The 24,699-nt window shown below is 56.1% G+C and overlaps 1 protein-coding gene across 1 annotated transcript in view; it reads left to right on the top strand.

The window, feature by feature from the left end:
- COL27A1 (collagen type XXVII alpha 1 chain) overlaps positions 1-24,699 on the top strand; it is a 144,875-nt gene that overhangs the window by 100,152 nt on the left and 20,024 nt on the right. Inside the window, exons 34-53 of the mRNA XM_089912648.1 lie at positions 464-517; positions 1,053-1,097; positions 1,183-1,227; positions 1,521-1,574; positions 2,686-2,739; positions 3,602-3,655; positions 4,831-4,884; positions 6,740-6,793; positions 10,838-10,945; positions 14,559-14,612; positions 14,724-14,831; positions 16,277-16,330; positions 17,324-17,377; positions 20,975-21,031; positions 21,219-21,272; positions 21,825-21,878; positions 22,161-22,214; positions 23,020-23,073; positions 23,156-23,263; positions 24,025-24,132. Coding sequence (XP_089768774.1) covers positions 464-517; positions 1,053-1,097; positions 1,183-1,227; positions 1,521-1,574; positions 2,686-2,739; positions 3,602-3,655; positions 4,831-4,884; positions 6,740-6,793; positions 10,838-10,945; positions 14,559-14,612; positions 14,724-14,831; positions 16,277-16,330; positions 17,324-17,377; positions 20,975-21,031; positions 21,219-21,272; positions 21,825-21,878; positions 22,161-22,214; positions 23,020-23,073; positions 23,156-23,263; positions 24,025-24,132 — 1,281 coding nt within the window. The remainder of the gene's footprint in view (positions 1-463; positions 518-1,052; positions 1,098-1,182; positions 1,228-1,520; positions 1,575-2,685; positions 2,740-3,601; positions 3,656-4,830; positions 4,885-6,739; positions 6,794-10,837; positions 10,946-14,558; positions 14,613-14,723; positions 14,832-16,276; positions 16,331-17,323; positions 17,378-20,974; positions 21,032-21,218; positions 21,273-21,824; positions 21,879-22,160; positions 22,215-23,019; positions 23,074-23,155; positions 23,264-24,024; positions 24,133-24,699) is intronic.

The following is a 24,699-nucleotide window of genomic DNA, read 5'->3' on the forward strand; positions in this document are numbered from 1 at the left end:
CTCCCCAGGTCGACTGTCCTCTGCCAGTTTCCCCTAAGGGCTGTGGTCCACAAACTGCTTCTGCCCCACGTGTGCTCTGGGAAGAGCAGGCGACAGCAGTCTGAAGACCTGGCTGTGGGGACCTGGCCACGTGTCTCTTGGTTCTGCCCTCAGTTTCTGCGTCCGTGGAATGGGTTGGCTGGCTGAGCCCCAAGGTTTCTTTAAACAGGGTTTAAATGCACCACCAGCCCCACTCCAGGATGGTAGGGCCCCTAGCCAAGTCCACCCATGCTACGCCCTGCGCAGAGCCATCTCAGCAGGCACACTGCACTGGGTGACCCACCTGAGGGTGGGGGTGCACAGGAAGTGCGAGGTGGAGGGAGCCCCCCGCTTGTGCAGGGCTCTGGGCAGCCCCGCCCTCCTGGTTCCCAGCCCGAGGGAGACCCCTACTGTCCACTGTGCTAGTCCTTTTTTCCTATTCCAGGGACCCCGAGGACCAGATGGACCAGCTGGGGAGCAGGGGTCCAAGGGTCTGAAGGTACCGACCCCCGTGGCCTTCCCTTCCTCTCACCTCCCGTGCTGGGTCAGGAACCCAGGAACCCCGGCTCACAGCCTCCTCAGTGACAGACCCCTTTGGGACAGCAGGGCATCCCAGAGAGGCTGCAGGGCACGTTCCTGAGAGCTCATCCGGCCACTCTTCCTGATGCTGGCAAGCCCCCAGCATGAGGACAGGGAAGGGAGAATGAGCGATCAGACTGAGAGAGAAAAAGCACATGAATGAGACAGAGTGAGGAGGAATCACGCATGGCCTCTGACCCCCAAGCCCCTCCCGGGCCCCTGAGAGCCGAGACTGCTTCTGACCCCTTCAGGACCCGGGGGTCCTTGGTTCTCGGCCCAGAGCACCTGGTGACTATGGCGAGCCACTCCCCTGAGTTTTCCCGTCTGCACACTGGGGAGGGGGTGGATGCCATGACCCCATGGGTTCCTTATATCTCCTGTGGGAGCGGGTGTCCCTTCTCCGTGAAGGGTCCTCCCCAGCACCCTCTCCCAACCTCATGCTTTGCTTCCTGCAGGGCCCCGCAGGACTACAGGGCAGACCAGGCCAGCCTGGGCAGCAGGTATGTCAGGCCAAGGCTGCCAGCCCCTCTCCCCACTCCCTGCTTTGTCATACATGCTTCTAACAAACCCCAAATGTGCTTCCAGGGCGTGGCTGGCGAGCGAGGGCACCTGGGCACACGAGGCTTTCCTGTAAGTAGCACCGGTTCATGAAATTCTCTCCGTGGGACTTCGCGGGGAGAAAATAGCCACTTTAGCCAAGTTCCCATCCTGCTGTGGAAATCCCGAAGGTTCTAGCTGCCCACTCCTGCCCTGAGGACTCTCCAGTATGTCTCCTCCCCTCTGGAACTCAGTCTCCCATCTGTCACAGGGCAGAGGGTGGGGTCGGACCCTCATTTGCTACGACAGCTTGACGGAGACCCAGGGGACAAGCAGGGTAGAGAAGGCCATGGAGGGACTAAGGTCACCTTTCTTTGTCCCTGCAGGGCATCCCGGGTCCCTCCGGCCCCCCAGGTACCAAGGGCCTCCCAGGAGAACCGGTAAGTGCCCTTGCCCTCTCTCTTTGCATCTTTGCCCCTGGCAGGCTGGTCTCAGCTGGGTCACCCACCCGGGGGTGTGGGTCCTGCAGTCAGACAAGGAGAGGGGCTGGAGAGGGACAGTGCCGGGGCTCTACCGCCCCGGGGGCGGGTCAGGGAGAGAGCACTGGCCGGGGAGGTCAGGAGCTCTGCGTTGAGTCTAAGCTCCCTTGCCTTCCAGCCTCAGTGTTCATGCCAGTAAGATGGGAATAATTGTTCCTACCTTTGCACCCTGTTGTGAGGATGAAATAAGATGTGTGTAGAGCGCTCAGCACAGCGAGAAGCGGAGGGAGCGGAGTCCTTCAGGTCTCCGAAGGAGGGAGGGAAACACGAGAATAAACTAACACGCTGAGTGGGCACTGCGGATTCCAGCGTGCCCAGAGTGGAGAGAGCTGGACCTCAGGGAAGGCAGGAAGAGGTCGCAGGGGCCAGTCACCCGAAGCTGCGGACGGAGTTTGCTGTTTGTCCCAACGGCAATAGTGAGCTATTGAGAGGTTTGAAACAGAGGAGCCCTGCAGAAGATCTCACGGGAAGGGTGGGTTTGGGAGGACATCCCGTGTGTTGGGGAGCCCTGTGAGGAGGCTGTGGAGGGTGCTTCTAGTGGTGGAGAGGAGAGCACAGTCTCGGGGCCCAGGAGGAAGAATCTGGGTGGGGCAGGGGGAGGACTGGAGGCCGCGCTGTAGCCCCACGTCTGGAAGCTCAGGTAGACGCCCTTTTGAACAATGGACTGACCAAGAGTGAGTGGGTGAAAGGTCATTCCAGGCAGAGGGGACAGAGTGAGCAAAGCTTGGGAGCCCAAAGGCTTCTGAGCAGGGGAGGCTGCCCTGGGTCTTAGGTAGGTGACTAGGAGAAGAGGTGGAGGGGTTGGTGCGAGTGCACTAGACAGGGGCTGCGGGGAGAGCTGCAGGCACCAGGACCCTCAGCGAGGGGTGGGTGAGGGCATGGGCTGCAGAGTCCCAGATTCTACGGGTTCTCTCCCTCACCCGCCCCTCCAGACTGCATTATTGAGCCTTAGACCCCAAAGAGGGCCCAGGCTGGCTTCTCCCAACTGTCTGTGTGTCTGTCTATCTTCCAGGGCCCTCAGGGACCCCAGGGGCCAATTGGCCCTCCAGGAGAGATGGGACCCAAGGTGAGTGCGGAGGACCCTTGTTCGTCCCGTGGTGCTGCTGGGGAGGTAATCAGCCCCTCCGGGCCGTCCTCCTCCAGGGCGCCTATCCTGTGTACTGCAGAGACTGATGGCGAGAGGCCCTGGCAGAGAGGGTAGATCCACCATGACGCCGTAGGGTGAGGGGCTGGGCTCCCAATCCCAGGGGCAGCGGGTGGGATGCAGCTGTGCCAGGACCGGCATGGGGGTTGGCGGTGCCTCTTTTTCGGCACCATGGAGAGCAGCAATGCCCCCTGCCCCGACCCTGCTGGGATTTCACGCCGACACAGAGGTTTGACTGCAGAAGCAGTCCCCTTAAGGTCATGCAGCGAGGAGCTTGGAAGGGGCCTCAGACACCCATGCCTCACCCAGAGGAGAAAACAGCCCCAGGGTTTATGCAGGGGCTGCAGCCATGCCAATGGTGGTAACTCAGGATCCCTCTCGCCCTTGTCATCCTGGCCCAGCTGCAGAGAGAAGGGCAGGAATCCCTCGGCCCTGAATGCAGCATCCGTTGGCTTCCTCCTCTGTTGTTACGTGAATCATGAAATTTTCCTCTGCATGCTTGCCAATGGGCTCCTCCTGGGTAAACCACACTCGTGGGGAGGGAGGGGCTCCAGCAGTCTCTGGGCAGCCCCGATGCTCAGCAGCCTGAGCCCAGTCACCCCCATCTGCCTAGTCCCAACTCTAAGCTCCCAGAAGGCTGCAGCCTGCTCCCAGCTCTGTGTCTCTCACGCTGAGTGACCTCGGGCATGTCCCTTGCCGTCTCTGGGCCTGCCTCAGTTATCTCCTCCCTTACAACCAGGCCCCAGCCCTTGCTCTAGGAAGGACCAATGGCATTTTCTTGCAGGGGCCACCAGGTGCAGTGGGAGAACCAGGCCTTCCTGGGGAAGCTGGAATGAAGGTAAGGTGGGATGAAAGAAGAGAAAAATGGCTTGTTGAAACCAGCTCCCAGCTGGCGGCCCCATCGTCTCCATGGAAGAGAAACAGGCCTTTCTTGTGCCCGGGATAATGGGTTCTCTGTGCTCCCGGCTGGGGAGCAGGGCCTGGCCATGGCCACAGCGGATGGCCCAGCCAGCCTGGAGCCCCCATCCCTGCCCCCTGTCTGGCAGTGTTTTCTCTGGCACCTGCCCCACGCTGGGACGGCCATACCTCCTGGCCTCCTGCGATACCATCTGCATTTCAGCACTGGTGCCCCTCATTACCTGCAGGGAAACAGGAGCCCATGGATCCCTGGGCTCTGGGGAGAGACCCCTCCCCGCGCTGCTGTTGGAAGAGGACCTGCTCCCTATGCAGGCCCCGGAGGCCTGGGACTGTCAGTCTTGACGTAGTTCCAGAATCCTTTGCTTGAATAATGCAGGAAACCAACCCATATATAAAACAGGTAGTAATGGGATGGTTCTGGCCGCGGCAGGGCTGGGGGCTTGGAGCTCTGCCTCCTCTCTGTGCCCTCAGACACCAGCAGGGAGAGAGTGTAGCTTGGAAATCCCCACATGAGAAAGACCCTTCTGGGGTCTTTTGGAGGAGCTGGGTGACATTTATTCTGGTTCATTTAGGGCCTCTTCCTTCTTTGGGTTTCTCTCCAAGGTTCTCAGGGAGGGAGAGAAAAGAAGGTGGTCAGCCTCAGAGTTGCCATCTCTGCATCCGATATTCCCTGGAGCCAAACTACCCAGGTTTGGATCCTGAATCTGTCACTTACTAGCCTCATGAGCTCGGGCTGGTTACTTAAGCTGCGGCCCCTCTGTCTCTTCCTTTGTAAAAGAAGATACCTCTCCTGGCAGGGTTGTTGTGACAATTAAATGTGTAAAATAAAAAGGCACTTAGAACAGCACTATGTAAGTGTGAGCTGAGCTGTGATGCTGGTGTTGATGCTGGCGGTCGTGATCCTGACCTGTCCAGGGCTTATTGGGAACAGGGGCTCTGGTTGGCATTTTACAATTTCTCTCTGGTCCTGGGGAGAAAGAGCTTCCTCAGCTCCACTCCCCACTCCTCCCACGTCAGAACCAGTGAGAACAAGAAGGTGAGGGCTGGGGTTGGTCCTATCCCCCCACCCATGGACTTGTGTTTGGCTTCTCCTAGGGTGACCTTGGGCCTCTGGGCACCCCTGGGGAGCCGGGCCTCATTGGGCAGCGGGTAAGTCGAAGCAAATTCATTCTCCCTGGAAAGTCCCACCCCTCCCTGGCTGTCTGGAGGGGGGAAGGGCTTTACTCAGCTTCCCTGAGCCTCAGTTTCCTCAACTGCAGAAACAGACTGTGAATCTCTGCAGCCTTATCCAGTCTCCCTTGGCGGGCCAGCATTTCCACAATGCAGAGGTGCTCCTCAGAGAAAAGCATTCTGTGGTCAAAATGTTTGAGATTCTGCGTGCTCGGTGTTCCCCCTTACACATTAGCAGTAGCGTTTTCAAGGCTCTGAGAAGGCCTGCAACCAAGAAATTGGGGTTTGGGGAGGGTTAATCCATAGTCTCCAAACTTATTTGACCTCCAAGTGCTTTTATTGAAAAACACCTGTTACCATCCCTAAAACTGTTCCATGGAAGGTTATCTGAAAGGTTATCTTCCCCTTTACCAGAAGAAACCCACGGAGTTTGGCTTCCTCTGAGAAGGTTTGGGATGCCTCTGTGTCCACCTGTCTATGCTCTGTGCCTGATTTATAAGATCCCTGTCTGAATGGAGACCCCAGGGTGCTGTGAGAGATACAGAGCAGGCATCCTCTAGCATCTTTCAGATGGGGAAGGTGCAGCCCAGGAGTGAGGGGGAGTTAGTGTGGGGGGGGCTTGGCTCATGGAGACACCAGGCCCCCAGTCCAACTTCTCATTTTTCCCTTTTTCCAATGCCTCATGTTACTCCCTGCCCAAAGTTAAGAGGCTCCTCAAGTTGAGTTAAGACGTAGAATGAGAGGAGAGGGCCACAGGGCAAGAGAGGATGAGCATGGAGCTTGAAGTCTTCAGACGGCAATCTTGTCTGTCAAGGAAGATTGAGCAGTACAGTTTCTTGGAGTGCCGTGTTAAGAAGGATCCTGAGGCTCCTTCTGGGCTCACTAGGAAAGAGAATGACGTGCACTCACTTGATGCCCACTGTGTGCCAGGCACTTCACAGCAGTGAGTAACAGAAGGCCCTGTCCTCATGGAGCCACATTCTAGTAGATAGATTAGTGATGTCTGCCATGGGCACAAGAGGGGTGGAATCTACACACCTGTCCTCCCATCTTTGCCATTCCTGCATCTGGTGACTTCTGAGGCCCCTTCCAGCTCAGATGCTGAACAGCTATGAAAAAGCAGAGAGAGACACAAACTTAACTTGACAGCCATTTAGATAACTGAGGCATCCAAGGGCATCTTTGGAGCTAGAAAGGCAAGCAGGGAACCTGGCTTAAGGTCAGATGGGATTCAGGGTCTTGGTATCATTCCCACACTTGCTGGCAAGAAAGTCTGAGGGATGGCCTCACTTTCCTCGTCTGAGAACTGAGATTCCACCAAGGCGCTTCATGAGGGCTCACTCCAAATTCCAAGAAGAATATATCTAATGGCTACTATTTGTGGGATGCTTACACTGTGTCTCATAGGAAGCCTTAAAGGAAGTGTATCAGCCCCATTTTCAGATGAGAAAACAGACACCCATGGGGGCTAAGGAGTTTGCTTGTGGCCAGACTACCAGTGAATGGGAAGCCCAGTGGAGGCATCGAGATCTGTCTGACGTCAAAACCTTTTCAACCAGTAGGCTGCTCTACCTGCCCATTCCAACCAGCCCACCTAGACAGAGGACCAGCACCTTCTAACTCGTGCAGCCCCTACCTCACCCCACCCTGCACACAGAACAGGCTGTGGCTTGGGGGTCTGCTCCACTGTTTACTGGCCGTGCCAGGCCTTCCAGGCCCCTCCTACCTGGAGATCAGGGGTTGGGGTCTTGTCCCAAGGAGGAGGAGGACGTAAAACACACTGGGACCCCCTCCCCAGTAATGTCTCCTCATCTTTCCCCACTACCCTTTCCAGGGAGAGCCAGGCCTCGAGGGTGACAGTGGCCCTGCAGGGCCCGACGGGCTGAAGGTAAGCGTCCTTCTGGTGCAGAGTCTGGGGGGAGAGGATGTTCTGGAACTGCCTTCTCCCTCTGCCCCCACTGTCCTCCCATCCAAGTCCTAAGTTTTCCCCCAGAAGCACCATGTTCCCATAAGCTCTGAGGTCAGCCCTCCTACTCCCAGGGAGAGCAGAATGAGTGGGGGTGAGCCCTGTCCAGCACCCGCCCTCTACCCTGCTCAGGCAAGACCAGGGGCCAGCCCCACCTTCCACTCCTCACTGCCACCCTTCTCCTTGAAACTGCAGCTTCTCTTGGCTCAGAGTGGTACCTGAATCCCTGTTCTGTGCCAGGCCCAGAGCCAGCAGCTTTGATATCTGTTATCTTCCATACATCCTAAAAGATCAGGAGAGCAATAATCACCACCCATGACCCATAGCCACTATTTACGGAGAACAAGGCACATATGTATCAGGGACTGTGCTAAGCCCTTTGTATGTATCATCTCAATTAGTGCTATGGGGTAAAATCTGTCTTTGGATGAGGAAACTGAGACTCGGAGAGGTTAAACCTCTTGTCCAAGGACACACTGCTAGTAATTGGCACAGGCAAGACCCAAGCCTCGGCTACCTCTCTGCACCATGCGCCCATTCTAAAGGTGAAGAAACTGAGGCTCAGGCCGAGGTGTATTCATCTACAGTCTAGGGCTATGAGTGGAAAATCCAAAATTCAAACCCAGGGCTCACTGGCACCAAAGCACGTGGGCCTGACTCAGCCCTGCTACATTCCATAGATTCATCTGTCAGCCACAGATGCTGGGGCCTTGAGGAGGCACCAGGGCTCCCCTAAACCCCTGGGCAGGTTCACTCTCTGACTTACCAGCCCTGGCCTAGTCCTGGACCATTAGGTGGGTTTTCCCCAGGGCTGACCTGTCAGCTGCCCAGCTCAGGATCCCAGGTGCCACATCCCAGCATTCCCTTTGTCAGCCATTGACCCTCCATGTGGCCTCAGATAAGCACCCCTCTTATCTGAGCCTCTCTTGCCCCATCCCCAGACCTCCACCCACATAATTGCCCTGGGTCCGGGGCTTCCCCACCTCCCAGGATGCCTCTGTGACAAGCCCCTGTCTGGCTTCCCATCAACCTGCGTTTTGCTTGCAAGGTCGAGAGCGCCCCCTGTCTGCCATCTGTGTACCTTCTCTCACCTCCAGCCCTGCCGCATCCCAGGGTGTAACTGGGTCTGGCTCCGGAGACCCAGAGCGCTTGATGGCTTCTCCACACCCTTTGCCAAACGTCTGCATGAGTCGTGATGAATGGTGACGAACATTCTGGCTAAAATGCTTTGTGTGCTCACCATACTTGCATCACCTGCCTTAAGAGCTTTACATGAATTAACCCGCTTAATCCTGCCAGTAATCCTCCGAGCTGGATTCATTACCATCCCCACTTGACAGATGAGGAAACTGGGGCACAATGCGGGGACCTCCTTCGCTTCTGGGCAGCCACCTTTCTTCTCCTTGGAATCTTTGCTGAGGTGGGATGGGAGGGGGTCTTCCAGACTTGGGTGTCTCACACAGTCTTTCCTGCTCACTTGTCGTGGCTCCTCGGCCCTGGCTGCTTCTCTCACTCCCTCCAAAGCCAGTGCCACCCTAGACCTTGGGCCGGAGTAGTCCGGCAGATGTACGGCATCTTCCCAGGTCCTTGTGTGAATCCAGGAGAGAATCTGTTTCCTTTATGGTATTTGTCCAAGCATCACCTTCATGGTGAAAACAACCTCTCGGACATGCACAGCACTTTATAGTTTATGCTGATTATGTCTTTTGGGATAACCAGCTGATGGCGGCAACAGTGGTGGTGATTCCTAGTAATAAGTAATGTTTATCCAGCGCTCGTGCACTGGATGCTATGCTAAGCTATCATTTACATGGATTATCTCTTTCACTCCCCACAGTAACCCTTTGGTGCTTATTTTGCAAATGAGGAAACTTGCCCAAGTCACACAGCTCTTGAGAGGTGGCAGCAAGATTTGAATCCAGGGGTGAGGAAGGTATTGTCCCCTGAGCAGAGAACCTTGGAATTAGAAGGAACCAGAACCCAAGGTCTCACCCATGCTCTACCATGGACTCACATGTGGTACTAGGAAGTCTGTACCTCTCTCTGGGCCTCAGTTTCCCCATCTGTAAGTAGGAGGGTTGAGCTAGGCAACTTGTAAGGCTCCTCTGAGCACTGACAGATGTCCTGGGTTCTGGGATTCCCTAGCCCTCCACCCCCAGACCCCATTCTGCATGGGATCCACAGGGTCGCCCACCCCAGCTGTGTGGGAGCCCAGGCTCTGGGGGTCTGGATAGTCTCTGGAGCCTGTGCCCCTGCAGGGCCCAGGCTAGGGCCCCTCACAGAAATCCAGCCCAGCCACCTGGAATGGGCTGCCTGCCTCTGAGAGCTAGGAGAGCAGGTGGCCAGGTTGACAGGCCAGAAGGAGAATCCTGGAGCCAAGAGAGTCTGCAAGTGGGGCATCAGGGCCGGCCCCGTCTCCCTGCCAGGCTGAGTTTGGAGTCTGAGAATCTCTGTGCGAAGGGACCTCAGACACCAACCTGTCCGACCCTTTCCTAGTGCCCAGATCTGCTCTGCACTGGCCCACACCTCAGCTTGGAGCTTCCCTCCCTCATCTGTGTCATCTCTGGACACCTCTCATTGGGACGTCCTCCTGGACCAGAGCTAGAAACTACCCTGGCCATCCTGCTCCCCAGCTGTTCACGCCCAGAACCTGGGGCCCCAGCGGGACCAGCCTGCGGGCTGTGCTCTCCGCGGTCCGGTTCCCAGGCTCCAGCTGCTTGCCCTGTGCACCGTGCTCTTTCTCCTGGACGCACACCAGTTTATCAGTGTCCCTCATAAAGTGTGGCACCGGAAAACAAAAATGGCAAAGATGCTCTCTGCCTCTCTGAACCTCTCCTCTGCCCACCCCTTCCTCCTACCCTTTCCTGGGCGCCTCTCTGTACCGTCACAGCTCAGCCACCTGCAGACTGGCCACAAGCCCCAGTGGAGGTGGCCTTGTGATGGGCACTGCCCCGCTCCTCCCCCCCGCCACTGCCCCTGCTGCACCCCCTGCTCTGCTCATGGGGCCGAGGGCAACAGCCCATGCCCCATGCTGGCACAGCCTAGCCTTCCAGAACATGGCCTGGAATGGCAAGTGCTATGTAAGCGTTCGCTGCCACCCACTCAACAGGGGGAATGTACTGCAGCCAGCGAGGATGCAAAGGATGCAGGGCAGACAGCAAAGGGAGCGCGTACTCACGGTATATAGAGTAAGACATTAAAAAAAAAAATAGGTGGAAACATGCAGTGCAGTTGGATTATGCCTTTAAAGCTAAATTTACTAACTTCATTGCTGTGGAACAGTTGTTCCACTGCTCTGAGCCTGGTATGTAGCAATCGAGACGATTACCTTCTACTTATTATTGTAAACTGTTTTGTGTAAGTGAGGGTTGAAAATACAACTCAGAAACATGGAAAGAGTTTGTTCCAAGAGGTAGAATCGGGTGAATTTTTTCCTTTATAAAAATTTCCTTCAGCTTCTTGGGACATCCCTGGCGGTCCAGTGGTTAGGACTCCACGCTTCCACCACAGGGGGCGCGGGTTTGATCCCTGGTCGGAGAAATAAGAGCCCACATGCTGCGCGTGGCGCAGCCAAAAAGAAAAAAGAGAAGGGAAAAAAATGTTAAAAAAAATTTCCTTCGGCTTCTTAAGACTCTTGTCCTCCCAGTGTGTCTACAGCCTTGGGGAGAAATCGTCCTACTCTCCCAACCTGTTTCTTTCCTGTAAACTCCACGGAGTGGGCGTGGTCAGGGTCGTCTCTTCTCTCTGAGCAGCTCCCTCCATGGCCCAGGCATGGACACTAGAAACTGTCACGTGCTGTGTGCTGTCTCTACCAGGCTGACCCTTTTGGCAGAACCATCAGGGGAATCCAGGGGCAGGTCTGCCGTGGACATCCAAATGGAGCCCTGAGGTTTGGCACCTCTGATGGACTTGGTGACATTTATTCTCTCTTTCTCTCTCTCCCCTTCTCATGCCTTTTCAACCCAGGGGGACAGGGGTGACCCCGGGCCCGACGGTGAACGTGGCGAGAAGGGCCAGGAGGGACTGAAGGGTGAGGACGGGCCGCCTGGCCCCCCTGGCATCACTGGCGTCCGGGTGAGTGTGCGCAGCTGTGTGCCAGCACTTGGGGCTCCTGGGTGAGAATAACACTTGGGCCTGTTCAGGCAGTTGGGTGGGAGGTCTTTTGACAGCTGCCGCCAGAGGGTCTTGTGCTGTGATCCTTCCTTCACATGAGAGTTTCATGGAGAGCCAACCTGACTGTGTCCCTCCCCGGCCTAACCTTCCCACGCCTCCCGAGTGCCCACAGGAATAACATCGGTCTCCTTAGCCTGGTTGCCGTGCCCTGCACAAACCTGGCCCCTGCTGACCTCGTCCTGCCCACCCCCACATTCAGCCACACTAAACTTAGCAGGAGAGGCACTGGCCCAATTCTCCATCAGCAACTTGCTGTGTGACCTTTCACTTGCCCTTGCCCTCTCTGGGCCACACCCTTGGTATGATGAAGGATTTGGAAGAATGTGCACTGAGATCATTTTGAGGTCCAGTGTTCCAGGGGCTCTTTCTCAGTGAACTTTTGAGCATCATGACTGTGGAATGGGCAGCAACATGTGGCAGAAATAGCCCTGACCCAGAGTCCAAAGGCTGGGTTCTTGCTCGAGCACCCACTGTCAATGTGACTTTGAGCACATCACTGCCTCTCTCTGAGCCTTGTTTTTTTTTTCATCTGAAGAGTTGATGAAACTTTGGATAGGAAAGCACTTTATAAAATGCACCAGAAATATAAAAAATTATCTTTATGAATTTGGAGGAGGAAGTGACTGGAAGCTGGTGGTGGCGGTGATGGTGATGGTGGCGATAGTAGTGATGATGGTGGTGTTAGTGTGGTAGTGGCGGTGGTGGTATTATTTTTGGTGATGGTGATGGCAGTGGCAGTGCTGTGACAGTGGCTATGGTGATGGGGATGGTGCTGGCGGTGGTGGTAGCAGTGTTTATGTCTGTATTTTGCTGTCACTGCCAGTCCTCATACACTGGAACTGGAAGGAGGTTCACTGGGGCCAGACTGAGTGTGTGCCAGGTGACAGAGGTGATGAGAGGCCTGTATTTGAGCCTCTTTGGCATCAGGGCTGCAGAACAAGAATCTCCCGCTCTGTGGCCTGGAAACAGTGAAGGATTTAAAAATAGAATTTTATGAGCCATCAAAGCCTTTCCAGAAATACATCTGTATGGATGGGGGCCCAGCAAAGGTCTTCATTCTGGCCGCACAGCCTCACCCGACTGGGTGCTCTAGCCCTTATTCAGGGTTTCCCTTACCATCGGGGATGCTCTCAGCTGGAGAGGAGCTGTCAGAACAAGCGGCCAGCCAGCTGCCCTGTCCTGGGGGAGACTTCTGTCTCCCTGACCCTGTACTGAATTCTTGGTCACTGACTTGCTTCTCCTTCTGACAAGGGATCAGCCATTGCAATCACCTCATTCTGCTGGTAAATGCCACCAGCTCCTGTAATCATGATTCACAACTGCCCAGACAGGACCAGCCTAGGAAAAGGGGTGTCCCAGAAAGTAAGAATCCACATTTCATTCTACCTAGCTGGGTGACCCGTTGACAGGGTCTTCATCCCCCTGAGCCTGTTTCTTTAGCTCTAACATGGGATAAATAATCCCTTCCTCCCAGCCCTGTGGCCAGAATTGGATGAGATATGATACGGAGTTCGGACATTGTGTCTGGCTCATCGTTGGGGCCATGATGATTATTTAGCATTTAATTACTGGAGGAGCAAAAGACCTTGAGATTGTCAAGTCCAATGCTGTCTGGTAGAAACAGAATAGGAGTTACATGTGTAATTTAAAATCTTCTAATAGTTATATTTTTAAAAAGTAAAAAGAAATAGGTAAAATTAATTTTAATAATATATTTAGCACAATCTATCCAAAATACTAACATATCAACATGTAATCAATGTAAAAAATCATTAATAAGCTATTTTGCATACTTTTTTTTTTGTAAGTCTTTGAAATCCAGTGTGTCATTTACACTTAGAGCACATCTCAATTCAGATGCTAAATTTTCACTGGAAATACTTGATCTATATTTAGATTTCATAAAACATACAATTGAAAATGTAGATTCATACCCCAAGTTGTTCCAAAAATGTTAGAAGTTTTCCAATCATTGAATTACCAGTTTTAAAATTTTAAATTAATTAAAATTTAATTGATTAAAAATCCAGTTCCACTGTCACAATAGCCACATTTCAAGTGCCCAGCAGCCATGTGTGGCTAGGGGCCACCATATTGGACAGTGCAAGGTTAGTTCAAGACCTTCATATTAGAGGTGGGGAAACTGAGGCACAGAGAAAGGGAGGGACTTGTCTGGGGTCACGTGAAGACTCAAGCATCAGGATGCAGGGCACTCTGTGCTTGGTCCTTTCAGGGCCACTGTTCTTCCTACCCCTCCTCCATCACAATTAGTCAGTACTTCCTCTTAGAGCGCAATGCCTATTCCAAGGTGAGATTATCACCTCCCTCATCCTATGGCATGTGCCTCTGTTAATGAAGCCAAAGGGATTAAATCAAACCAGCTCTTTAGTGCTTACCAAGAACATAGATATTTTTCGCAGCTCCCTTTGAGGTTTAGGCTTTGAGGGGACTGTCCTCTGCAGGCAGTCTGGATGTCCCTTCAGGTCAGAAACACTGCCTGCCCTACCCACTACATCCCAGCCCAGTGGAGCCTGGGGTTAGGGCTCTCTTCTCTCGCTCTTGCGCTCTCATCTCTCTTGCACTCCCTCGTGCACACCTACACTCACTCAGCCCCAGTGAACTGAGTTTCCCTGACAACTGTGGAGACAGTTGGGCCCCCTGGGCAAGGCAGGGGAGAGCAGCACTTTGGGATGCCTTTGGGAGAGGGAGCAGAGTGGCCTCTCAGAGGGAGTGGCCTGGGTGCCCCAGTGGGAGAGTAGGGAAGGGTGGCTGACCTTCCTGTCACAAAGAGCCACTTTGAGGAACCCCTCCAGCCTCAAACCCTGAGGGTTGAGTACCTCCCACCCAACTGCCTGAACAGGCCCAAGTGTTATGTCAGTGGGACATGGCCTCAGGGATTGTCAGAAGTGACACACAACATCTCAGAGATAAGGGCATACCTAGGAAACCTCTCCTGCCTGCCTGTCATCAGTGGGCACCCTGGACACAGAATCAGACAGATCTGAAGTTGAATCAGGGCTCTGCCTTGGACCAGCAGGACCCTGGGCAAGTCGATTCACCTTTAGGAACCTAGGCTGTCACCATCTACAGGAGGGGCTCTGAATCGGGCCTGAGGCTTAGGGTGGCTAGGAGGGTGGGACAGTGCCTGGCACATGGAGAGGGCTCAGTGCAGAGAGCTGCTCCCATTGGGACAGCCTGGGCACCAGCAGTAACCATGACAACAGTGATTTATCGAGCACTTACTTACTATGGACCAGGCACCTTGCAAGCATGATACTGTATCACCAGGTTGAATCCTCAGCTCTGTGAGGCAAGTACAACCACTGCCCCCACTTTGCAAAGACATAGACCACAGGGGGTGTGGTTACGCTCAGGGTCACACGGGTACTGAGTGCAGAATCAATCTGAACCCAGGCGGTCTGCTTCCAGAGCGAGCGCTCCGATACGCTTTGGATCTGCCTCCGTATTCTCTCATTTCTCATCTTTCTCTCTCTTGCCCTCCTTTTCCTTTCAGGGTTCTGAAGGAAAGCCAGGGAAGCAAGGCGAGAAGGGCCGCATGGGAGCCAAGGTAGGATTCCCCCGCCTCCTGCTTGGGTCCACCATGTCCCTGCCCTGCAGCCCCCGCCCTTCCCTCCCCTCTGCTGGGGCCTGCTGACAGCCTGTCTCTCCTCCACTGCAGGGTGCCAAGGGCTACCAAGGACAGCTGGGTGAGATGGGCGTCCCTGGAGACCTGGGACCCCCTGGCACCCCAGGCCCTAAAGGGTCCCGGGGCAGCCTGGGACCAACGGTGAGAACTCTCTGGGTGGGTGGGGTAGGGGTCGGGCATGGAGGAGAGGGGGCCGAGGGCAGAGAGGAAAGCATCGCCCGCCTCAGCTCTCCGCCAAATGCCTGTGTCCACTGTCCCAGCCACTTCTTTGGAATCATGGATCCCTTTGGGAACCTACAGAAGCTATAACCCCTCTCCCTGGAAATGTACACACAGCACAGTATTTCTGGCGATTTGAAGGGGTCTGTGGGTCTTCTGAAGCCCTTTATAACCCCCTATTATCAAGTTCTGCTATTGGGGTGTAGAGAGGGGACCAGACCCTTGGGAGTATTTTTATTGAACAAGGAGTTTTCCCACTGGAAAGAGGTTCATGGGGGTCACGGTGAAGCTGCTGCAGATCCCTGGGTGGCTCTGAGGGGGGCCCGGCCCGTTGCCGGCCTGCCCTGAAGGGAGGGTCCCTGATGGGTTTTACTGCTGCAGGTAGAGGAGGGCCCCAACAGGAAGCAAGGGAGGGGGCAGACACGAGTGATGCAGTGTCTCTGAGCTGCCAGTGCGTGCCAGTTAACAGCTGTGCTGGTTTGTGGCACTTGTAAGATTCCGTGGTATAAATGCTCCTACGGTGGCTGATGTCAAGCTGCCAATGCGATGTTTTTTGTTTTTTGGGGTTTTTTTTGCGGTACGCGGGCCTCTCACTGTTGTGGCCTCTCCCGTTGCGGAGCACAGGCTCCAGACGCGCAGGCCCAGCGGCCGTGGCTCACGGGACCAGCCGCTCCGCGGCATGTGGGATCCTCCCGGACCGGGGCACGAACCCGCGTCCCCTGCATCGGCAGGCGGACTCTCAACCACTGCGCCACCAGGGAAGCCCCAATGCGATGTTATTGAACGCAGACTTGGGAGGGGATGGGTAAGAGAGTTCCATGATCTGGTATAGTCGGCCCCCGAATCCGCGGGTTCACATCTGCAGAGGGTCCTGGAACCGATCCCCTGCAGATTCTGGATACCCAGGGACGACTGTGTTTCCGCCACACAGATTCAACAAACAGAAATAACCTCATGAGCATAGATAACATTAAAGTGTAGTAAAATAACTAGGAAGGGATGAGTTTTGAACATTTGTCGTCTATGTTTTTAATATAATTAATTGATTTATCTGTAAGTTCATGTAATTTAATTTTTCACCATGGTTTTGTTTAATAATTGGCTCACAAAATTGGGGAAAATTTAGCAATTGGCTCTCATGAACCACTGGAGCTGGAAGAAGGAAGGGCTGTGCGGGAGGAGGAATGCTCCAGAGAGGAGGGGACAGATGCCACTTGCTCTCCACCTGACTCTCTGGCCCGGGTTCTGGGCAGAGTGGATGTGCCAGGCTGCTGGGCTGAACTGGGCTCGAGCCTGCGGGAGAGAGTGCCCGCGTTCCTGCCGTGAGAGCGGCGCTCTGTACCAACGTGGGTCTTCTCCTCTCGTAGGGTGCTCCAGGACGGATGGGGGCCCAAGGAGAACCGGGACTGGCTGGTTACGATGTAAGGAAATGTCACCTCCCCCTCTCCGGAACTCTGTCCTGCAGGCCTGGACTCAGGCCACCTCGGCTGCTGTGCCCACCTCCTCCTAGCTGAGGGCTGGCCCTCGGGCCACTGTAGGCAGATTCACGGTCTCCTTCGCCCCAGGGGACACCTGGGCCCACAGACCGGGGTGGGGTCGAGAGCCACCTGTGGGCCAGGCAGGGGTGGGGTGGACAGAGGAGGACCTCCCCGCCAATCCCTGGCCTCGCTGAGTCCTTCCTTCCCGTGGTGGGTGCCGTGCACACCTCGTGTCTGAGCTTCACCGCTGCTCTCTGTGGAAGGGATGGGTCTTAGCCCATTTTCACATCCAAGTTGGCAACTCCCCTCTTAGAGGCTGCTGAGCCAAACCCATGTTACACATCTGGGAGCCTAGGCCTCAGCAAGGCATGGGGCTTGCTCAGAAAAGGAAACAGGCTCGGGGAGGCTAAAGAATGTGTGTGCAAGGCCTGACAGCTTAAGTTTGAAGGTGAGATCCAGTGTCTGAAAGAGATACTGCAGGGAGGGGAGGAGAAGCAGAGGGCAAAGGAGAGGGAGACTGGAGAGTGGGTGCTGGGAGCCCAAGGGAGAAGTCTTCATGTGCAGTTCTCACCCCGGCCTGGGGAAGCCCTCTGAGGCAAGCATTTTGCCTCCTGCCTCTGCCGCATCCCAGAAGACACAGCTGGTTCTCCCGAGATCTGGTCCCAGGTCTGCTCCAAGATGGCATGAGCAGAGCCTTCAGCCACTCAAGTGGACACCCCTTAGAGGTGTGTCTGGGACCGACATGGCATGTCTGGGAGGCCAGGGCTCAGAGAGGCACACGGCCTGCTCAGATTCACACGGCGAGTTGGGACAGAGCCGGGACCTGATCGCATAGCCCAGGGTGTTTCCATCTTTGAGTTCTTGTCCTTCATCACCTGTCCCTCCCGACTCCTCCCTCCCCCATGCTCTCACCTCCTGCCGTCTTGTTTCCTGCAGGGACACAAAGGCATCATGGGACCCCTCGGACCTCCTGGACCAAAGGGCGAAAAGGTGGGTGTCTGGTCCTGGGCGGCAGCTGCTTTCTCATATCCGGGGGTGGCGGGGGCAAGCCCCTGGGCCACTGCGGCGGGGCTAGCGTGGGTTCACGGCAGGCTCATCCCTGCTCACGCCTTGGCCAGCTAGGAGGCCAGTGTCACCCCAGCTGTGGCCGGCAGGCAGGAGCCATTAGACCTACATTTAGCACGGGTATATTGGGTGCCTGGCACCAGAACAAACATGGACGCAGTTCCTGCCTTCCTGGAGCTTCTGGTTGAGCCAGGGGAGATGGACATCAGTCATGTAACAATGCCATGCCATCATCTGTGTGAACATGGGCATTGAAGCCTCACTTGTGAATGAGATCACCCAGTGAAAGCCAGGAGGGGGCTTACGATGGAGAGTGAGAAGTACCTGCATTTCGAGGCCAGGAACCGCCCAGGCGGAGGGAAGACGTGTCCAGGTGCCATGCCTTGGCTCCAGATTCGGTAGAGGACAGGAACTGGTAGAAGGAACCTTGCTGATCACCGTGGCCCGCCTCACTATGCAGGTGGGAATGCGGGGGCCCAGAAGTTTGAGGGTCACATTGCAAGGCAGCACCAAGCTGGCCCAGGACCCAAGTCTCTGATTCCTACATTAGTGGCTCTGAGCCCCTCCTTCCTTTCCTCCCCCTTCCCCTGATGGGTCAGCTGGAACGGGCTCCTAGCAGGCGCCCCACTGCTGTCTCTTTGCCCCCCTGCTCACCAACCCGCCTTTCCGTTGCTGAGTCAGCTCCCCACTAACTACATCTCGCTGTTGGGTGAATCACCCTGGCCTGGTTTGCTGTCCAGCTGGCCCCTTCCTCCTGCTTGGAGAACAGATCTGCAATCAGAGCTGGCCACAGGCTCTGACACATCCCACAGGAAGCTGCAGAAAGTGTCTCGCAGAACCCCGAGTCCCTCCTCGGCCCTCACGGTCTGCCGGGGCTGGTGTAGGAGGGATTAACAGGGAGCCTGAAACAAGAGGGTGCCTGCACTCTGGGTCGTCTGCATCCCCAGAAGCAGTTCTTGTGGCTGCTGAGAACTGGACACTAACCCCAGATCTGCCCTGATCCTGGGCCTTGGGCAGGGCCCCAGCGTTCCCCGAGCCTTGATTGCCTCATCTATTAAGTGGATGGGTACCTCGGGAACACGAGGCTAAGGAGGACATCACATATATGTCAGCCAGATGCACTTTCTGACATAGGTATTATTATGAGTGAGAGCATCATTCATCTGCTAACCAACAGGTATTTATGGATTTATAATGATTTATTTAGTATGTTCTCGGCCCTGAGCTAGGGGCTGTGGAATGATGCCCTAAAGAGCTCAAAAATAAAAATACTCACAGGACTGAATAACCACAGCTGGATGGAGCTTGGCGGCAGGTGTGCGGGGTGGGGAGAGAGCAGGTTCCTGGCGGAGACCCCCGAAGCAAAGCTCTCCACCAGGATTTCTCCGTAATCGTTACCATGACCCTGGCTCAGAAGTGTAAGGGTCCCACCTGACAGGTGGGGAAACTGAGTCTCCACGACGCTTCAGGACTAGCTCAGGATCAGTGGGAGGTGTGGCAGGACCAGATCCAGACTCTGTCTGATGCCAGGCCTTGCTTTTCCAGCCAGAAACAGACACTTAGATGAGCCAATATATCGTTCAACTTGGAATTTCCCTGTGGGCCATGGGCATTTCCCAAAGGTGGCGGCCAGAGGGACTGGGGAAATGGGATAAGACTCTGAGAACAAGGAGAAAGATGGGGAATGGGGGGACCCCACCAGCTTTCAGGTGCTAAAATATGCATCCCCAAACTTCAGCCACAATGTCGGGGAGGGGGGATATCTGTAGAGCTGGCTTTTGGCCTAGACATCCCCTTGAGTCTTGTGTGGCCTTGGTTAAGACCCTTCCTTCCCTGGGCCTCATTTTCTCCATCTGTAAAATGGGACCAGCGGTCACAGCAGCATAGAGGTACTATATGGAGTTCATGAAACCGTGTATGAAACATACTCCATGAAGTGCCTGGCACATAGAACACACTAGGTAAACACTGCCCCCTTCTCCGACACCCCCCAGCCCAGCTATCTCCCTCCACCGTGGGATGGAGCCCTGGGACAAAGAGCCATAGAGAGTGGTCAGGGAGGAAAGGGAATCCCCACCCCTTGGGCCACCCACCCCCCCTTCCCGGGTACGACTGGTTCTAGGCCTCGGGCCAAGTCCCTCATGCCTTCGATCTCTGCCCACAAGAGCCACAGAGGCCCTGGGCCAAGGCGTACAGCCACCAGCCCTCCGGACTGATTCGAGCCCGGGACAGGCTCCAGTCCCAGGGATGGCTCTCCTCTCCCCTGCCTCTCAGGCCTCCCCTTCAATCCCTGCCAACAGCGAGGGGGCTCGGAGGTGCCCTGGCTTGAGCCCCCTGCCCAGAATGCACCCCCATGGGAGGTGACACTAATTGTCTGGGGCTGGAACGTTCTGAGCCCTGAGGTTCTGCCACTTGCTGTCCTGCTTACACCTTCCTTGTAGCTGGCACATGGTGTCCAGCCACCTGTCCTGTAGGTAGCCCAGGGCCTGGCGTGGCCTGCCGCGGCCCAAGGACCTCGGCTCTAAACTCTGCTCCTCCAGCGGTCTTCCTGACCACCTCCATGCCACACAGCCTCCCTGCTGTTGTTATTATCAACAACAGCAATTTCTACTGAGGCTCTGCTCTGTGTGCAGCAGCCCGCCTTTGCTCACTGGGTCCTCGGAGCAGTGCTGCGAGGCATGACAATCCCGTTTTGCAGATAGGAAGCTGTCATATGAACAAGACCTGCAAGTTAGCCGACTGCTGAGTGCCATCTGGGGCAGCCCAGGGCCTTCTCTGGGGCTCCCATCAAGGGTTGGACGTTTGTCCTGAAGCTGGTTCTCGGCCCACTTTCTCCCAGCAAGGGTCAGAGAAAGGGACTGTGTCATTGGGGGCTGAATGACTGAGCAGCTCACACCATCTCTTTGTGCCTCAGTGTCCTCATCTGTAAAATGGGGAGAATAATATCACTTACTTTGTAGCGTTGTTGGGAGGATTCAGTGAGCGCCTGTGTGCGGCCGTGGCAGTGCCCATGCCTGCCAGCTGTTGGAATTATTGTCACTGCTGAGCACCATGCAGGGACTTCTGCATCATTTCATGGAATTCCCCTCCACTCCGCATGGGTATTGCCATCGTCCCCTTCACCCCTCCTCACTCTGATTCCGCAGCTAAGAAAAAGCTCTGAGATGGGAACGGACCTGTTGAAGGTCTGGGCAGCTGGTCCCCTGCAAAGCTGGGTGTGACCAGGGTCTCTGCTTAGCTACCCCGTCTGACAGCCTGAGGGCATCGGCCTGGCGGTGTCCAGCAGCGGGGAGGGTAAAGAGCGCTGTTATGTGTTCTGCATTCCTGGTTCCGTGCTCAGGTGTGCCTTTGACCCCACATCTTCCCCTTCCCTCTCTGGCCTCAGTCTTTCTGTCTGTAACCCTAAGTCGTCTGGACCTCGTCTCTGATGAAGGCCCTTTTGGCCTTAGTGCAGAGTGTCTGGAATTCCCAGAATTCACCAGGAGCAGGAGGTTTGTCCTAAAGCTAGTTTTGTGTCCACAGGGGGAGCAGGGTGAGGATGGCACGGCTGAGGGGCACCCCGGGCCACCTGGAGATCGGGTAAGACCCCCACCCCCACTGCATCCTGTGGACCAATGCCAGGATGGAGCCCCAACCTGGGAGGGGGCGGGGAAACTGAGCAGGGGCGAGGCTGCTGCGAGCTTCACGAGGTTGTGGCCTAGGAGGCCCAGGTGTGGCATCCCCTGCACCCAGTGGCCCATTTTTCATTGTTGTCCTTGTCATTTAGGGCCCTGTGGGTGATCGAGGAGACCGCGGGGAGCCAGGGGACTCTGGATACCCTGTAAGTATCGGAGCTCCTACCTGCTGGCAGCATCGGGAGTGGTATAAGAGGGCATCCCTTGGCCTCTGTTTCCTGCAACCTAGAATTAGAACATCCTTCGCCAGGAAACAGGCCTGTCCTTCCACCATTAGTGCCCAGGCTTTAAGCACAACCCTCCCCCTCCCCTCAAGGGCTCAGGGCACAGTTCATGCTGAAAGGGGAAGGGTCCGAGATCTTTCCTGAGGGAGGGAGAGGATGGGCGGGGGGGGAGACCTCTCCCCTCCAAGAACCGCAGCGTCCCCATCTGTGGCCGAGAACAGCTCTCCCAACAGAGGCAGTGTGAACAAGCCACTGAATGAGCACCAGACCCCCCCCAAGCTCCGCCCACCTGCCAGCCCCCTGGGCTCTTCACCGCCCCACCTTCACCCCCCTGGCAGGGTCGTTATTTCACGCATTTTCTAGATGAGGATGCTGAGACTCAGGGGGACACACATGGCTAGGAAGAACAAGGGCTTTCTGGGGTCCTCCCCCACCCAAAATGAGCCCCCTCACCTGTATCTCCTTGACTTCCAGGGACAGGAGGGTGTACAAGGCCTCCGTGGAAATCCAGGCCAGCAGGGCCAACCCGTGAGTGGTGCTTCCCGTCCCATCTCCCTCCTGCCCTGAGTGGGGTGGTAGAGGAGCAGTGGGGGAATTAAAGAACCGGGCCTTTTAAAGCTTAAAGGGATCCTCCCTGCAGGAGGGCCTGGGGCAGCCCATTCTGGTTTCTCCTGCCCTGACCCTGGGGGCACCCCCAGAGCCTGCAACCCCAAACCCCTCCCCACACCTCCCCCCTCCAGGCGGAGACTGGCCACCCTCCCCAGGAGAGAATCCTGGGGCTGCCTTGCGTCATCTCACCTTGGTTTGCAGGGGCATCCGGGACCCCGGGGACGGCCGGGCCCCAAAGGATCGAAAGGGGACGAGGTAAGAGGCCCTGACGTCCACAGGGAAGGGAAAGAGACTGGCCCAGGCACACAGCACACGGGAGGGAGGGCTGGGGGTGCTGTGAGAAAGAGAGGGAACGACAGGGAGGGGCCCTGCAGGGTGTGGCCTGGCCAAGATCCCTTCAAACAGCCTGAGGGAGGGGGGATGACCAGCCCCATTTATAGGGCCTCCCGGAGGGAGACCACCTGTCAGGTCAGCCAGCGGTATTTGAACCCAGGGCTGTCAAGATCCAAAGCTGGCCTCTCTTTCCACCATGCCACACTGTAGAAAGAGAAAACTGGGAGAAGTGAGGGGGTGTGGGGGAAGACCCGGGCTGGTGATGCCCGTGGAAGAATTCAGAGGCGGTGGAGAGGAGTTTCCTGCCTTGCACCCAGGGCTCCTGCATCTGCCTCCACTGAGGTTGGGCCAAGGCTGCCTTAATGCCCTCAACTTCCCCCCAGGAGTGCACCCCTCCACCCGCAGAGCCACCCCCCACCCCTCAGGGATAGCCAAACCCATGGGGATTAAATAGACCAGCCAGCCGTGGGCTTCACTCCCACCAGGAAGTTGCCAGGGCCCGGAGCCTCTGCAGCAGGGTTGCCAGTGAGGGCCCAGGACCCAGGGTTAGTGACAGCCTCGACCTTGGGCTTCTGAGTCAGGCTGCTTGGGCCCATTTGCAGATTCAGATGCCAAGGCCCAAGAAGTGGAGGGGCAGGGCCCGGCCACAGAAGGGCCCCCTTCCAGAGTGCCTAGTGTTCTGCACCTCCTCCAGGAAGCCCTCATTATGTGCCCCTTGATTTTTCAGGGACCAAAGGGAAAGCAAGGCAAGGCTGGGGGACCAGGACGGAGGGGGATCCAGGTGAGTGACTCCCAGCTTCTCCTCTCCCACCCACCTCCCTGCCCTCCCCAGAAGCCCTCACCAACTTCTTATTTACCGCCAGGGCCTGCAGGGGCTGCCGGGGCCTCGGGGCGTGGTGGGGAGACAGGGCCCCGAGGGTGTCGCTGGACCAGATGGGCTTCCTGGCCGGGACGGTCAAGTAGGACAGCAGGTGAGCAGGACTTGGGGTTAAGAGACAGTGTCTCCATTTGAGATGAGGTGTGTGCGTGGTGGGGTGCCATAGGCCATGGGCCGGGAGGAGCGCGTTTGGAAACTTGGATGGGCAGAACCAGCATATCCAGAAGTCTCCTGCATGGGCAATGGCCTCATCCCTTGGGACCTGGGACCTGGGACTATGGCCCATCTCACTGTCTCTCCTCCATGCCAGTACCCAGAGGGTCATGCCCTGTCCAGCAAATAGAGCTTCCGGTTTTTAAGACCCTTCCCTTCCCCACCCATTTGTCCCGCTGGTCCAGCCATCCTCACACACAAGCAGTATGACCTCCATCCCTCAGTTTAACCTCCAGCTTCACCCAGGGTTCACCCAGGTTTTTGTTTTGTTTCGTTTTGCTTTGTTTTTTCTTTGGCTACGTTGGGTCTTCGTTGTTGCACGCGGGCTTTCTCTAGTTGCGGAGAGCAGGGTCTACTCTTGGTTGCAGTGTGCGGGCTTCTCATCGCGGTGGCTTCTCTTGTTGTGGAGCACGGGCTCTAGGCGCACGGGCTCAGTAATTGTGGCACATGGGCTTAGTTGCTCCGCGGCATGTGGGATCTTCCCGGACCAGGGCTCGAACCCATGTCCCCTGCACTGGCAGGCGGATTCTTAACCACTGTGCCACCAGGGAAGCCCTTCACCCAGGTTTTGAGTCATCCTGCCTCCTTGGCTGCCTATTTCCTGAAACATGAAAAATCCTCCTCCGCTCTCTTTCTTCACAGGGGGAGCAGGGGGACGATGGGGACCCTGGCCCCATGGGCCCTGCTGGGAAGAGAGGAAATCCAGGTGTGGCTGGCTTGCCTGGAGCACAGGGGCCCCCAGGATTCAAGGTCAGACACTTGTTAATGCCCTTACCCGCCCTCCACCCTTTCTGCCTTGGTACTAACTATAATGACACCGACTGCAGTGCTGATGTGAGCGCCCATGTCCCAGGGCCTGTGTGAAAATGGAGTCCTCTTTCTCAGGGGTCCCTCCCCAAGCTTAAACTTGACTCAAAGGATAGTTTATCCAGGGAGCTGTAATACTGCCCCCTACCAGGCCCTTGACACTGTCAACTATTTGTTGAGTTGTCCATGGGCGCCCTCTTGTGGGCCTTTGTGGAACAGTGCACGTTGCTGGCTCTGAGACCCTCCAAGGCATCTTTTTAGAAAGTTTCCTTGAGTGGTGGCGGAGGCAGCCAGGAGTCAGTCTGAGCCCAGGGCTAGACACTGAAGGGAAGATTGAGACGAATGAATCAAACGGGGCTCTCGCCCTCTCTGAGCTTGAGGTTTAGTTGGAGAGAGGTTGGAACCCTCCATAAAGACAGCTGGCAGAGGGAGAGATGGCCTTGGCCCGTGGAGGATTTAAATGAGCAAGGAGGGCCAGCGTGAATGGAAGTGTGGAGGTGGGGACTGCAT

Source organism: Delphinapterus leucas, chromosome 6 (genome assembly GCF_059928025.1).
Source record: "Delphinapterus leucas isolate spDelLeu-1000000601 "Yukka" chromosome 6, BTC_Dleu_Yukka2, whole genome shotgun sequence".
NCBI classification, from domain to species: Eukaryota; Metazoa; Chordata; class Mammalia; order Artiodactyla; family Monodontidae; genus Delphinapterus; species Delphinapterus leucas.